General features: G+C 37.0%; 1 protein-coding gene and 1 pseudogene across 20 annotated transcripts in view; both read left to right on the forward strand.

The window, feature by feature from the left end:
* Rnf38 (ring finger protein 38) overlaps nt 1-16,736 on the forward strand; it is a 142,397-nt gene that overhangs the window by 119,132 nt on the left and 6,529 nt on the right. For all 20 annotated transcript variants that reach the window (XM_087184250.1, XM_087184251.1, XM_087184252.1 and 17 more), the window contains 5 exons: nt 1,308-1,475; nt 2,992-3,162; nt 5,921-6,082; nt 6,393-6,499; nt 8,006-8,090. In XM_087184250.1, the coding sequence (XP_087040376.1) occupies nt 1,308-1,475; nt 2,992-3,162; nt 5,921-6,082; nt 6,393-6,499; nt 8,006-8,090 (693 nt within the window). The remainder of the gene's footprint in view (nt 1-1,307; nt 1,476-2,991; nt 3,163-5,920; nt 6,083-6,392; nt 6,500-8,005; nt 8,091-16,736) is intronic.
* Nucleotides 8,100-16,734, forward strand: LOC110347426 (malate dehydrogenase, cytoplasmic pseudogene; annotated as a pseudogene).

Here is a 16,736-nt window from a genome sequence, read left to right on the forward strand (position 1 = left end):
CATGCTTGTAATCAAGTCATCTTTGAGTAGAGAGACTGGGAAGTTGTGCCCTCATGGGAGTGTGACTTACTCCAGCCTTTTGCAGGTGATTTGGCATTATCTTTCTTGATTGATTGATTGATTGAGAGAGACATGGTCTTGCTGTGTATTTCAGGCTGGGCTCAAACTCTCAGCAATCTTCCTGCCTTAGCTTCCTGGGTGTTTTGGCATTATCTTTAAAAGCATAAAGTACATTCACCCCTTTACCTAGTAATGCCTCTAAGACAAATAAAATTACTAATATAAAACTTTTATAGTTGTGCTTGTATTTACAAGAGTGAAAACTTGAATGTCTGTATTATGATAGGATTTTGTTGCGGAAGTGCACTTGAAATGCCTGGCTAGTAGCAAAAGGATCTGTGTAAGAACAGTCCCTATTTCCTGTACAGTAACAACAGTTGGAGGCACATCTACAATAAAATAAGTGAAAAAGAAAAGTTGTAGGGTAATTTCCTTTCTGTTAAGAAAACAAAAATATATAGTAATCATGTCTGTACGTATTCATCTGTGTATACTCAGAGAAAGAGGTAGAAAGATGTTATTAACAGTTTGCCTCAAAGTAGGGAGGATGAGAGGAAGATTGGCTACAAGGGAAGGTAATAATTTGGTATATGTGTTTTGCTGATGATGGGTAGTCATCTGCACATGCTAGCCAAGTTGTCTACCAATGAGTTACAGCTTTAATCCAAATTTAATTTTTTTTAGTACTGCTTTCCATTGTTTCACTAGTTGCAGTTAAACAAAAATCTTTTTTGTAGAATGTTAGTAGGTATTCAAAAATACAAACTTTCATTTTTATAAAAATTACTTTTTAGGTGTTTTCTGCACTACAGAAAGGCAGGCCATAAGTGTTAAATATTAGTAGATTATTCTCTTGGATTTTTCACATCTTTCTGAGCGAAGAGTTTAGCTAGTTCTGACAGGATCGTATATGCTGTAGAATATTCAGCTTTCCTATACAAAAAACAATGAATATTTTGGCTGAAAGTACTTTAGGAAGCCAGACATGGAAGCACCTGCCTGTAATCCTAGTACTCCCACAAGGCTGAAGCAGGAGGATCATCGTGAGTTCAAGTCCAGTCTGGACTACATAGTGAATTCAAGACCAGCCTTAACTGCATAGCCAGACCTTAAAAAGTACTGGAGGAAATGCCTTGTGAAAGTCTGTGTAGCTGAGGGTTGTATTAATAAGTGCCCAAATGTTAATTTCTTTTTAATAATTAACATTGTATCCAAACAGCTGAAATTGTAATTTTATTTCCTGATAGCTTCATCAAGGAACAGTCCCTGTTTCCTATACAGTAACAACAGTGGCACCGCACGGGATTCCACTCTGCACAGGCCAGCACATTCCTGCTTGCAGTACACAACAAGTCCCAGGGTGCTCTGTGGTTTTCAGTGGACAACACCTCCCTGTCTGTAGTGTGCCTCCTCCAGTAAGTCTGTGGGGTTTTTTTGGGGTTTTTTTGGTACTGGGGATCGAACTCGGGTGCCTTGCACTTGCGCAGCAGGCGGTGAAACCACTGAGCTAAATCCCCAGCCAAGTCTGTGTTTTTGTTCTCATTAGATCTTACCGTTAAGCACATCAACTTGATTTTGGTTTTGTAATTTACAACTCAAAAAAATCCCTCTTCAGAATGGTATAAGTGTCTTATATAATCTAACAAAATTTAAGAGACTGTCTTTGTAGCTTTACTTCAAGTAAAAAGGTGAATTTTGTTGCAACAGAATTTAGCATGATTTTAGTGGCCATTTAATAAAATTAGCTTTAAAATGTTATACATTAATTTATGTATATTCTAATATCTTGTGTCAAACTATATTCCTGTATCAACATTTTATAATTAAAACTAAAAAAGATTGGCATACAGACAGAACTGTAGTGTTCAGCAGTTAATGTTCTCACCACTTCCTAGATTTTTGGGGTTTTTTTGGTACCAGGGCTCGAACTCAGGACCTTGCACTTGCCAGGCAAGCGCGATGCCACTGAGCTAAATCCCCGGCCCACCACTTCCTAGATTTTTTTTTTTTTTGGTACCGGGGATTGAACTTGGGACCTTGCACTTGCGAGGCAGATGCTGGAACCACTGAGCTAAATCCCTGGCCCACTTCCTAGATTTTTAATGGGCACTTTGGGGACATGGTGTTGTTTCTCACTATAGGAAGCCTGGATGAAAATATTCCCATTTTTAAGGTGCTGTCTAAAAAGTTAAATGACTTGCTAAATGTCAAAGAGACAATTAATATGGGGAGAGCAGAGATTTACATTCACTTCTTTTTGCCTCTGAAGTTTATGGTTTATCTTTTAGTCTGCCAACCTACATTTCAACCCCCTTATGTCACAAATCAAGGTGCTGAAATTGAGAGGATCTAAATGACTTAACTAAAAGTGTTCAAAGAAAAACTCTTGGCAAAAAATAATGCTAATACCCTGGTCTGGATGTGAAATTAGAGCAAACATACACCCAAGCTAGGTTTCTCAGTAACATCCATTGTGCTAAATTTGCCAACTTAAAGTAGTAAGAGACCATAATTGTGAGTTGTGCTCTTATTTTTTTTTAAATCCTGGAAAGAAAAAAATTTCTAAGATTGAAAAGCCGAGTTACTTAGAATACAGTAGTAACTACTACATCTTCAACCAACTTGAAAAAGTTCCTTTTCTGTGTAGCACCCCCTCTCTGAGACACACACACACACACACAGATTTTAAAAAGACTGAAAGGTGTTTTGACTGATTTGGAACTATATAAAGTTAATTAAACTAGTTACCAGCACTTAACTAATAGATGCAGAAATACAGTAGTATTTTATTAATGTAAGTTGCTTAAAATCATTTTTCAGTGATTTAGGGGAAAGTATAGCAATGATTTTAATCTTGTATTTTTGTAATTGTATTTTTAAAATTTATGTATTCTGATATTTTTAACCAAAAAACAATGTTTTCTTTTACAGATGCTTCAGGCATGTTCAGTTCAGCACTTACCAGTACCATATGCTGCATTCCCGCCCCTTATTTCTAGTGATCCATTTCTTATACATCCTCCTCATCTTTCTCCCCATCATCCTCCTCATTTGCCACCACCAGGCCAGTTTGTTCCTTTCCAAACACAGCAATCACGATCGGTAGGTATTTTTTTTATCATGTCTTTAATTTTCCCAGAATGTTTAGACAGACAAATTAGTAAATATGTTATTGACATTTAAGTACTATATAACTTAGGCATTCTTATGGTTCTTAAAAGAATCTGTAGACACATAAAGTAGTATAAACATGTTTAACACATTTCTGGAGGCCTGTATCACTGATAGTACAAACAGATCTAATCACTTTTATTGATCTTTTTACTAATAAAATTAATAAAAAGCCATCTGATGGGACAGTCCTGCATGTGCCACTGGTGGTTCAAACTGCATGGCAGCAAGACATACAAATTACAGTCCCGGGCCGGGGATTTAGCTCAGTGGTTTTGCTGCCTGCCGTGCAAGCGTAAGGACCCGAGTTCGATCCCCGGTACCAAAAAATAAAATAAAATAAAATAATTGGACCCATTCATTATTTAAAAAAAACAAACAAATTACAGTCCCGTGGATTATGACCCTGTTGTGAACGTGTTGACTTGAATTCACCTAGTTCCTTTAATTTTTTTCTAGTTATCTTAATGTCATTTATCTAATTTGAATTTGTGGTATTTTTTTTATCTGCAATCCTTTACAAAGTAAATTTGAAGAAAATTCCTATTTAGTTGTGCTATTTTTCCCCTTTTATACATGTCTAAATTGGAAAATGAAAGTATTACTAGAATGTTTGTGTTCATTTAGGCATGTAAATTAACCTGAATCTTAATTAGTTTTAAGGCCTGCTTTACCACTATGTTTTAATGAAACCAAATGAGGTAATATATTAATATAGTTAATTCTGGGGCTGGGGATTTAGCTCAGTGGTTTCGCCGCCTGCTGCGCAAGCGCAAGGACCCAAGTTCGATTCCCGGTACCAAAATATATATATATATATATAGTTCTGCACTGGGGCCGGAATATAGCTAAAAGGCATGTTATGGGGTGGGTGGCACTGGTATAGATAACTACTGTATAAATAAAAGGGAGGCCACAGGAAAAAGGTTTGACTGTTTCTTGAACTGGCAGATTCAGCATCTGAACCATCAGGGAATAAAGGAAAACAGGAGAAATAATCTGTGGAAATCGTTAGAGTTGAAGACTATCTGAGAGCCTAACAGTTGTTTACTAGAGATTTATGTACCATACTGGGTATCAAAGAGGGTGAGCTTACTTAACTATTCCTCTGAAAACTGTAGAAGCAATTATGACAGAAGTTTGACTCATCTGAAACTGCTTCTATAAGAAAATCTCTTCTTGAAATCATGAAGGAATCATGCCAAGTGTTTTCTTCTTATTTTTCTATATCTGAGAATTCAGAGTTCAGACAAAACTTAGCTATTAGATGTATCTAAGTTTGGGATTCTTTGAAAGATCCATTTGTATGGTCAAATTAGAACTTGTGTTCCCTGGTATTGTCATATTGTCAGCCCCTGTGGTTTCTCCCAAGCATACATAAGCTTCTAAATTAGTAATTACTTATATTTAGAAGATGTGTTGTTATTCTGTAACTGAGGGAGGAAATCATACTAACATGTAAAATTAGATGTGCCGAAGAGAACTAAATCAAAAGCCTCAACACAAAAATGTGTACACAAGTTTATAGCAACATTATTCTTATTAGCTAAAAATTGGAAACAGTCTAAATATCATTCAGCTAATTAGTGGATGAACAAATAGTGTATCTATATATTGGAGTATATTCAACCTTAAAAAGGAATGAAGGATTGATGCAGTCCTCGAAATGGATAAACATTATGCTAAGCAAAAGAAGCCAGACACCTATGAATTCTATTTATATGAAAAGTTTAGAAAAGTCAAATCCTTAGAAACAGAAAGGTGACTTGCGGGGAGGAGGGATGGTGACTACTAATACGCATGGGATTGTTTGATTGATTGATTTGAGACAGGGCTTTGCTATGTAGACCAGGCTGGCCTTGAACCACAATGATCCTCCTGCCTCAGCCTCCTGAGTGCTGAGATATAGGCATACACCACCACACCCAGCTCCATGAGTTTACTTTGTAGGTTGATGAAAATATTCTGGAATTAATGGTGATGGTTACATAACTCTGTGAATATACTACAATCCAATGAGTTGTACTCCTTTTATAATATGAAAATTATATCTCTATAAACTTTTTTAGAAAACACATAGCACTATGTACTTCATGAATTGTCTGCAATACACTTTTGAAGTAGGCTATTAACATGTCAGTTTTATAAATGACAATACTGTGTCCAGCCTAGTTTATCTGAAAGTCACATAGCTGATTGGTGATAGTTCCAAGATTCTGTCTAATGTCAGTGCTCATAATCTGTCTACTGCAGCATAGTGCCACTATATCATACCCCCTGTAGGCATATTTCTGATTTATAAATACACACTATGTTCTATTTCAGCTGTAGAAGGTTATGTCTGAATATCTTTTCAGTAGGTTGGGATCCCATGACTGTAAAAGTAATTTTAACTTTCATATAATTGGCTTACTATATGATTTTTCCCCCTCCTTTTAAGAGGAAGTTTACATAATAAAATGTATCCCTTAATGGATAATGTCAGTGCTTAATTAACATGTTTCACAGACTTAATTTACTGAAGTTAAAGGTAGAGTTTACCATAGTTTATGCCCACCTGTGTAAATTTTGGATTAATGTGTATATGAAGAGATGCATGGCCTTATAGATACATTATGGGGGAGAAAAAACAATATATCAATTTTGCTTTATTAGTAATCAAAAATTGTTTTTTCTCCCCCCTGCACAGCCTCTGCAGAGGATAGAAAATGAAGTGGAACTCTTAGGAGAACATCTTCAAGTAGGAAGTTTTACTTATCCTCCATCAGCCCATCCCCCAACATTACCTCCATCAGCTCCTTTGCAGTTCTTGACACATGATCCTTTGCATCAGGAGGTGTCTTTTGGAGTAGTAAGTTTTTATGTGTTATTTTATTTTATTTTATGTGTTATATTTATTATTTTGACAATTTATTTGTTCTGAGTTGTTTCACTATAACTCTGAACATATTCAGAATTTTAAATGTATTCTTGAAAGCCTTTGGTTGGAATACTATATGTTTTAAACTGCTTGTTCCATCTAGATTAATGTTTAAGAAATACTAAGTACAACTTGAACAATAAATAGCTTTCTAAGTTTTTATAAACCAAGAGGCTTTATTGACAGAGTACTTATAAATGTAAAATGATCTTAAATTCTTTTAACATTTTTTCACCTACAGCCTTATCCTCCATTCATGCCTCGGAGGCTCACTGGACGTAGTAGATATCGATCCCAACAGCCAATACCACCTCCCCCTTATCATCCCAGCTTACTACCATATGTGTTGTAAGTTCCTTCTTATTAAGGAATTCTGAATTTTAGAAACCTTGAGATTGTTTTGCTTTGTGACTGCCTTCTCTGTGGTCTACAAGTTAGAGTGTGTTAGGTATTGCTTTTACTTAATGCTAAGGGGTTATGGTTGGAAAGCCAAATTAGGGTAAAAGAGAGCAAGGACATGGGAAAAGTGGGGGAGGAAGAAATCTGTGAGTCAGAAAATAAGTTTTAACAAATGAAGAGGCAGAAGAGATTGTACAGCGAGTGTCACTTGCAATCACTTTGCCTATTCAGCATTTCATACTATTTCTCTTGAGGAACAGGAGACAAGAGGTTATTTCTGTGTCTTAGAACTATTTTATTAGGATTATGTTTGTCTGTAACAAACCCTCGTGATTTAAAATGGTAGTTCTTTATTTCTCTCTCGTATAGTAAAGTCCAGAAGAAGGCAATTCCAGAATGATTGGTTAGCCCTGTGCCTGTGAGAAATATTTTTACCATCTTCACAATCTTAGGGCTTCTTGTTCATGATTGTAACAGTTCCTCAGGATCTGGCCATCACTTCCATATTTCAGCTAACAAAAATGAGTCCCTCTGTCTACCTGCTTTTTTAGAGGGTATTCATAGAAGTAGCATTTGTTACTCCTGCCTCTTTCATTCGTGAGAATTTATTCTCATGTCTAATTACTTTTTAAGAAACATAGGAAAGGTGGTCTTAATATTAGGAAGCCATGTGCCCATATCACATTGTTCTGGTAGTTTTAGGCCCCTCTCCTTTGCTTTTCTCTTTGTCTGTCTTAAACTCAGTATAAGTCTCCCAACTTTGTTCATAAAATGTTTGTATTTGAGGTCTTTTTTATTTCCATATAAACTTTAAAATCATTGGCTGGGATTGTACCTTGCTCAGTGGTAAAATGCTTGCTTTGCATGCTCAAAACCTGAGGCTTAGAGTTTCATCCCCAGTATCACAGGTCAGTTATAAATAAATACATACATTTATTCAGTTTGTTAGTAGTTACAGCTTCTAAAAAGCTTTTAAGGTCCTAGGATTTTGGTACAGATTATATCAGATCTACAGATCAATTTGGGGGGGATTGATAACAATTGAATCTTACAGTTTACTTACCTGGTATATTAGTAGTGTTTTTGAAGTTTTTATTTTACAAGTCTTCCATATGTTTTATGAAATTTAGCCCTATATATATATATATATATATATATATATTTTTTTTTTTTTTTTGGCACCGGGGATCGAACTTGGGTCCTTGCACTTGCGCAGCATGCAACAAAACCACTGAGTTAAATCCCCGGCCCCTCTCTATTTTTTTTTAATATTATGGTGAATGGTATGCTTTTACTGTCAACTTTTGTTTCTAACAAAGTCAGCGCTTTGAAGAGTTGCTACTGATTAACTTTGACCATTCTTCATCTGCCTAGCGCTGACTTTTGTCCTTTCTGTCCTGTTCATTGAATTAATGTACTAAGATACCAGTGCTCATGTGGTTGTTTTCACTGCAGATCAATGCTGCCAGTGCCACCTGCAGTGGGCCCAACTTTCAGCTTTGAATTGGATGTAGAAGATGGAGAAGTAGAAAATTATGAGGTTAGTAAAGGAACAATTAAATGAATATTGTGTACATCATCTAATTAAATATTTATTAAGTACACACTTGCATTCCAGGACTGAAATATGTCATAAAACTGTTCAAAAGCTACTTGAACATATGCCACATGTCTATGGTAACAGGTAGACTTTGATGCTGTATTAGAGTTATACACAATTCCAGTGAGTGACTACAAATGAGAAAATGGTGAATTTTGGTTAGGAATTCTGAAAAGATTTTATGAAAATGGAAGCATTTGAGCTGGATCTTGAAGAAGTGGGAAGTTTTCTCATGTTTAATCTTGAGGAATAGAATACAGTCTGTAGCTAAGTGAAGGGGATAAAATGGAGATTTGATTGAAAAGCTCAATTGGATGCCCTTGAGTGCCCTGCTGAATGTTTTGGTGCTTTTATGATATCAACTCTCTCTAAGAGTCAAAGCTCTGCTAGTATGTGGGAAATAGATGAGAGTGGTATCAACAAAATGAAAAGTCAGCCTGTAGTTGGGGAGAAAATATTGGTAAGCCATGTATCTAATAAGGGGTCAAAATCCAGAATATATAAAGAACTCACACAGCTCAATAGGCAAAACTAAATAACCTGATTAATAATGGGCACAGAACCTATATAGATATTTCTTAAAAGAAGACATAAAAACAACTAATGGGTAGATAGAAAGGTGCTCAACGGGAAATGTAAATCAAAATCAGTTATTCCTGGGCTGGGGATTTAGCTCAGTGGTGCTGCTGCAAGGTCCCGAATTCGAACGCCAGTACAAAAAAAAAAATCAGTTATTCCCTCAAATTTGTCAGTATGGCTTTTCTTTTTTTGGTACTGGGGATTGAACTTGGGACCTTGTGCTTGCGAGGCAGGCGCCGGAACCACTGAGCTAAATCCCTGGCCCAGAGTGGCTTGCTTTTATCAAACAAATGAGGTAAGTCTTGGTGAGGGTATGGAGAAAAAGAATCCCTACAACACTCTCGGTGAGAATATAAATAGATACAGCCATCATGAAAAATAAAAAATTTAAGAACTACCAGCAGTATGATCCAATAACCCTTTGCTGGGTATGTACCCAAAGGAAATAAAATCAGTGCCTTGTAGGCAAATCTCCACTCCTGTGTTCATTGCAGCATTATTCACAAAGTCAAGATAAGAGTGAATATCCATTGGTGGGTGAATGGATAAAGAAATTGCAGTGTGTATAGATAAAAGAGATGCAATGGAATATTATTCAGCCTTTTAAAAGAATATTGCTATTTGTGACAACATGGATGAACAAGGAAGATGCTAAGAGAAAAGGGCAGACAGGAAAAAATATCAGATGATCTTAGTTACACGTGGAATCTTAAAGTCAGGCACATGCAGAATAGAATGTTGGTTAGAGGGTACGGGGAGAATTAGGTCAAATGGTACAAACTTGCTGTTTTGCAGACTAGGTCTAGAGATGTACATCATAAAGAATACAGTTAATGCAGTACTGTATGTACTGAAAATCTGCTTAGAGTACAGTTTAGGTGCCCTTACCACAAAAAAAAAGTAATAGTGGAAGACGATGGACAGGATAATTTGCTTGACTGTACCAATCATTTCACTCAGTGTGTGTGAATTCAACCATCAAATTTATTACCTTAAATATGTACAATAAAAAATACAGTTCTGAGGGGCCGGGGATTTAGCACAGTGGTTCCACTGCCTGCCTCACAAGCACAAGGTCCCAAGTTCGATCCCCAGTACCAAAAATAAATGAATAAATAAATAAATAATAATTATTATTTAAAAAAAATACAGTTCTGAAAGACACTTTTAACACTAGAGTCAAAAGATGAAATCATTAACGGTCACTGTGGGGTCAGGAGTGAGGGTAGGAAGGTTGTGAAAGAAGATGCTGTGTAAAAAGGACTGTAATAGCCTGTGAAGAAGGCAGAATCATAATGCCAATAGGTCAAATAAATGATATCATCAAACCTAGATGATGTTGATCTTACATTATCTGAGTTAGGAATGTTAAATGTGTGGTTTATGACTTGGAAAGCAAATGTGGATTTGAGTATGTTGAATGTAATTAATCTTGATTTTATATTGTCAGCTATCTTTGTCTCCATTTTCACAGCACGAACACAGGAACTGTTTTCTTTTAGGCAAATTGAACCTGAGAACAGAGAGGGGATGTATAATCTTGAGCCACCACTACCACTCCCACTCCTGTACTGGGGATTGAATATAGGGACTTGTGGATGCTAGGCAAGCTCTCTACAACCAGGCTACATCCCCAGCATTAGATGGCATTTCTTGAGAGAGAAAGAAGCTGTAATAATTTCCTGGTTTTGTTTCTATATTGTATACAACAGTAAGAATAGGAGTTATTTTCTTTATTAAAAGTAATCTATCATGTCATGTTGCTTAAAAAGACAGCTGCTCATATACATATCAGTGGAAAACACTGTTGGAATTGAAGTATAAGAAAAATATCTTTCTAAACTGTATTTTTAGGTTGAATATTTTGATATTCTACAGTCATACTTTCAACCAATTAAAAGATACTACTTGTTTTTCTGGTTTTCTCTCATAGGGTAGCTCCTAAACATTCCCTAGTCCTGGGATTTATTCCAAATTACTCACTGTTTCTTTCAATCTACCTTATATATTCTTGTTTCAGTATAGTGCCTTTATTCCTCTTGATGCTTCTGCTAAGATCTTTTCTTCCTCCATGTTTTGAAATTGTAGCATAAACATGGCCTATTATGAACAGCATTTCTAGTCAATAAATCTCTTCCTTTTTGTTCTTATGGTACGTAAACACTAATTATTATTAAGTATTGCCTTCAATCTTCTTGTGTGCAACATCATATAAGTTCATTGAAGGCTTAGTTGCCACCCTATAAGCTTTTAATGAGCATATTTTATTGTCATAAAATTGTATTAATTGACCTTCATGGCCTATAATAATGCAGTAAAGCTATAAAGATATATATGAGGTATATTGTGAGTTTCATCTAAATTTCATGCTAATTATACAGCATCTTTTAAAAAATTTTGTGTGTATATGTACTGGGGATCAAGTCTAGGAGCACTCATCACTAAATTATATCCCCAGTCCTTTTCTTAAATTTTGAGATGGTCTCACTAAGTTGAACTTGTAATCCTCCTACCTCTGTCTTCCTCAGGCTAGAATTACTGGTATGTGCCACAGTGCCCAGCAGCATCAGTTCAATTGAATGTACCATCTTTTAGCATTTAGAAGGGCTAGGGTGGGGGAATCAAAAGGGAAGCAATTTATTTAGGTGACTTAGTTCTCCAAATAAAGCTGTCTATAAAAGCAAAGCTATGAAATCACATGAAAACACAAAGTTATCTCAGCATTACTTTTTGAAATTTGAGAAAATTTATTCTGTTCTTATTGCCTGTTGCCATTTCTTTTTTACCCTTTCTGTTACCTGTGGCAGCTTAAAGATTGGAGAAAAGCAGTCCATCAGAGGCAGCCTAATTGTAGAATAACCAAATATAAGTAGTTATTTAAAAGTGGGAAAAAGGAGATAATGGTATAGAATCAAGCATAATAATGTAACATATCAAATACGTAGTAAAATCATGAGTTCATAGTGCATACTTAAAAAAAACTGGTCTTATTATCCTCTTTTTTCTTTATAAATTATACTTCAGGGTACAGTTTGGTGTGAGACAGTTGCTCCTTACAGAAATATTTCATCTAAAAAATGAAGAATGATTAAACTCTTACCATTTACCACCCTTGATAAACTCTTGAAAGTCCTAGACAGTGTTCTATCAGGGCCTGCTAATGTAACACCCAGCTAGAAAATGATAAGCCTTATGACAGAAGTAGTCAGGTCCACCAACCTATAGAAGCACAGGGGACAAGGAATTATTGAACCAGAGGTCCCCAGCCTTTTTTGCACCAGCACCTGGTTTTATAGAAGACAGTTTTTCCACAGACAAAACAGGGAGATATCCTAGATGATTCAAGCACATTACATTTATTGTGCACTTTATTTCTATTGTTATTACCTTGTAATATACAGTATAATTAAATAATTACATAATTTACCATAATGCAGAATCAGTAGAAGCCTTGAGCTTGACTTGTTTTCCTTCAATTAGATGGTCCCATCTGGGGTTAATGGGGGACAGTCACCCAAAGTGAATTGCTTATAGGGCCAGGATTTAGCTCAGTGGTTCCGCCTCGCAAGCGCAAGGACTGGAGTTCTATTCCCGGTACCAAAAAAAAGAATTGCTTGTGTCCTGTCTACTCAGTAATCTCATTCTGGTTGCTGTCACTGCAGAAGACCCTGCTTCCCAAAGATAAGGTGCTGGAAATGGAATGAGGCTTTTCAAGTGCTTTTCTGGCAATCTCAGGATATTCCATCTTGACTTTAACCCTGAATGAATAGAGATTTGAAGTTGTCTCAAGTATATTTTTGGTTTTTTTGTTTAGGGGTTTTGTTTTGGTTTATTTTTTGAGGCAAGGTCTCCCTTTGTAGTTCAGGCTGGCCCTGAACTCTTGGCAATCCTTCTGCCTCAGCCTCCCGAGTGCTGGGATTACAGGCGTGTGCCACCACACCCAGCTTCAAGCATACTTTTAAGGCCATCATCATTTGCAGTGTCAAGAAGTTGATTCTCTTCTAGCATGGACAGAGTTGACTCACCTGCCTTATTCACAAATGGGTCACAGGTGGGGGGCTAGTCTTTGTGGTTGGGAAGTAATGTTCAAACTTTTGAAACCTGAGATAGGTGATTGTGCACTAGCTGGGAGAAAGAAGGCCATGGCTGAATCTCTTTCAAATTCTCTGATAATGTTTTTTATTTTGGTTTGGTTTTTTGTTTTGTATTTTATGTAGTTCAGGCTGGCCTTGAACTCACTACTTAGCCCAGATTGACCATGAACTTGGGGGAATCCTCCTGCCTCAGCCTCGAGAGTGCTAGGATTACAGGCATGTGCCACCATGCCCAGCTCTTAAGAGTTAAAAAGTCTCAACATACATTAGTCACTCCTATAATTCTAGCTTGGCTTTGAATGCAGCCACCTCTTGCTGAACATAGTTATTCTCCCCTAAAGTGATGGTTTTGAGTTCATCAAGCAGGTGAAATATGTCACATAAGTAAACAAGTTTTGCAGCCTGTTCTATATTACTGCAGTGTGCTGCCAGTAGTGGCTATTTTTGTAAAAGAAATACCCAGAGAAGCTCTGATAACTCAGAAACTCTGCCCCATGATTTACCCTTAGAAAGCCACCTTACTTATTTGTATAAAAGAAGACATACGTGCTCTGTGTCTATCTCTGCACAGAGCTATCTGAACATATGTGAGTGAAGGGCATGTAATTTTAACCACATACTGCAAAATATTACTAAGTTCAGGTGACATTTTTAGCTAAATCTCTTGATCATACAGTGCACAGCCTTAAATTCAGAAGTGCCTTCTTTAATCCAAGTAATGAAACCAAAAAGCCATCCAATCAGGGCAGCTGTTCTGTCCATACATATACAGTACTGACACAAACTGACCAGTTCAGTTGTACGTAATCATTCAAAGACTTGAATAGTTCTGCAACAGTGGTATTGGTTGGAAAACAAAGTGCACATAATACATCCTTATGCACATCCTTCAGAAAAATGTATTGTACAAAGACAAGCATTGTTGCCTTCTTGTCAACAACGATGAATTTGTCAACCTGGATTGTATACCACAGTGACTGTAATCCCCTAAAAGTTGTTCCTCAATATCCTCTGCTGTTTCATCAATTTGTGTAGTTTATGGTGCTGGCCAAAAGATGAACATGTGCCACCTTTTGAACTGCAGCTCTTCCTAAAAGCTCACAACAATTGTATTCAGCAGCAGGCAGGATCATCTCTTCACCAACAGTGATGGGCTTCTTAGCAATGCAGTTAGCCACCAAGAATGATGCTTTCAGTGGGTTTTTGTTTGTTTTTTTTTAACTCCAACTTATCTTTTAAGGCAAGGTGCTTGGTCTGCATGTGGTGAAGCAGTTTTGAAGGATTCATGGCTTTATTGGAAGGCAGTCATCACATATTATATAAAGCAGGCTTGGATACTATGAATCATCTGTTGCAGTGAACCCATAATTTAAGTAGCAATCTCAGTGTTTTTCTTTTAAATGCGGCTTTCTTTTTGTTGGCAGTCTTAGAGTCTTCAGTGCCTCATCCTTGGATCTTTCTTTCCCCTTTTCAAAGAAGCTATCCAGTGATATGTGTTTTCACTCATTTTGGCTAGGGTTGGCTTGTGGACTTACCAAAACTGACTGAGACAAGTATGCAGTGTGAGAAAGAGTCTGGACAGAAGTGGTAAATAGAATAATGGGCAGGCCACATGCAAACTAAAATAAGTGCAGGATTCTGACCTAATGCCTGCCACTAGATGTAGCTTGTCATTTGCCATTCACTGATAGTATTTTGATATGAGTCTGCAAGCAATTGATTTTTTATGGTCTCTGTAGTCAAACCTCTGTGCTAATGTCAATCTGTATTTGCAGCTGCTCCCCAGTGCTAATATCACCACCTCGGCTCCACCTCAGATCAAAAGGCATTAGATTCTCATAAGCATGCAGCCTAAATCCCTCATGTGTGTAGTTCATCGTAGGGTTCATACTCCTATAAGAATCCAGTGCCACTGAAGGTGGAACTCAGGCCATAATTCAGTACAGCTGAAGCTTTGTCTCTTACCTGCTGTTCACCTCCTGCCATGTGGCCCAGTTCCTAACTTGCCACAGATAGGTAACAGTTCATGGCCTGGGACTTGGGGCTCCCTGCATTAAACAACACAGGTGAGAAGTGAGCAAATTTAGTCAGCAAAATCACACTGGGAATTTCTGCAGGTAACAGACCAGGTTTCTTCAACATAGTGACATTTCAACATTAATTGGATACTTGATGTTAAAGAATTAATGTTAATTTTCTAAGGGTGATGATTTTAAGAGTTGGTTCCACGGTAGAGATGATCTACTTAGTTTAGGGTCATTTTGTAGGCACTAAAATGGTCTGCAGTTTCAAGTCGTGTCAGAACCAGAGTCTTTGTGACGTGTCTGAAGCAACTGGTCATATTGCATATTCATATCTATACAGTATTGGAAATGGATCTGTCTTTAGTAAAGACCAGTCTGTAGTTCTTGTGCTATTGGATATCACCCCCAAGTTGGGTATCCTGATGAAAATACAAGACTGTGCCTTTCCTCTCCTAAAAGATGTCATTGTTACAATGAAGAGATTACTCTTGAAGACCTGGATGTAGCTGTTCTCCAAACCAGTGAGGGAATGTATTTACTGAAAATAAATATGAACATCTACAAAATAAGCGAAGTATGCCAAGAAATCTGTTAAGGTTATCATCCTGGAAAATCTAGCCAAATAGCAGTTGCCTGGCTGCTTCTGACATGGCTCTCCATCCATCCTCAAGGAGAGTTGCTGGATTGATTGGATTTGATTGATTGTTTGATTCTTTTGAATCACAAGCTGAATCTCACATTTTTTTGTGTGCTGCTGCTGATAGTGTTATCATCTGGAGAAACTAATCTGGAGCTCAATATTCAAATGTCAACCGTGCCAAGGTGAAATTGTAAGGAAAGGAAGTTGGTATTTATGAAGCTATGAGAGATGGCACCTGGTTCAAGGGAGAATTCATCACAGGCATGCAGCACTGTGGTGCTACTGTCATGAAGCTGAAAAACCATCCAGTGTAACCGTCTGCTAGAAAGCCACTTCTCACCATATCAGAAATTCCTGGTTTGGAACCTCAGAGGGAGACTTTGTGTCCATGGACATTATCTCTGATAGCAGTTCCTACAATATTATTTTACTGATGGATCTGCTCTACTCATTCTGTATTGTTGTCTTGAATAAGGTAAGACAGGGATGTGGCTCATTAGTGGAGCATTTGCCTAGCAAAAGACCTTGAAGGTTTCTCTATTCATGCTCTCTCTCATGAGAAGATGGGCTCTTAGCATTAGCATAAAGGAACCGGCAGAAGAAAAACAGCTTTTAAATTTCTTTCCTCTGCCTGACTACAGTCATTTTACTAAATGCCCTAAAGCTAAAGAATCTAAATTCAGCCTTGACTCTAGTACCATGTAACAACAAATTTTATTTTAAAGAGTGTGTGCTTCTTGGTACAGATTTGTAAGTGAAAGTCTGTTCTATTAGTGCTGTACTCTAAGTAAAAGTCTTTTAGACCAGTGGTTCTCAACTTGGGGATAGTTTTGATCTCGGGGGATATTTGGCAGTGTTTGGAGACACTTGGTTGTTGAAACTAGGGAGAGTTAATGGCATTTAGTGGGTAGAGACAAAGGATGCTGAACATCCTACAATACTTCATGAGATAGCCTCACAACGGAATGATCCAGCCCAAAGTGTCAAAAGTGCTAAAGTTTTACATATACATACAAAACTGTTTTACCAGTGAAATACCATCATCTTTTAGTTATGTTACAATCTGGGGTGTAGGCTAGATGTGATAGATGAAATAAGAATACCCATGAATTACTGAGGCTGGGTAATGGATATATAAGAGTTCTTTATTTTTGTAAGTATATAAATTTTTCTATGTAAAATAAACTTTCTAAATGTTACTGGGATAGAAAACTTAAAGAAAGATGAAAATATATTTCCTTTTCCCTTG

This window comes from Heterocephalus glaber, unplaced genomic scaffold, assembly GCF_053883595.1.
Source record: "Heterocephalus glaber isolate CG9 unplaced genomic scaffold, H.glaber_assembly_v1.0 deba00001481, whole genome shotgun sequence".
In the NCBI taxonomy this organism is placed as follows: domain Eukaryota; kingdom Metazoa; phylum Chordata; class Mammalia; order Rodentia; family Bathyergidae; genus Heterocephalus; species Heterocephalus glaber.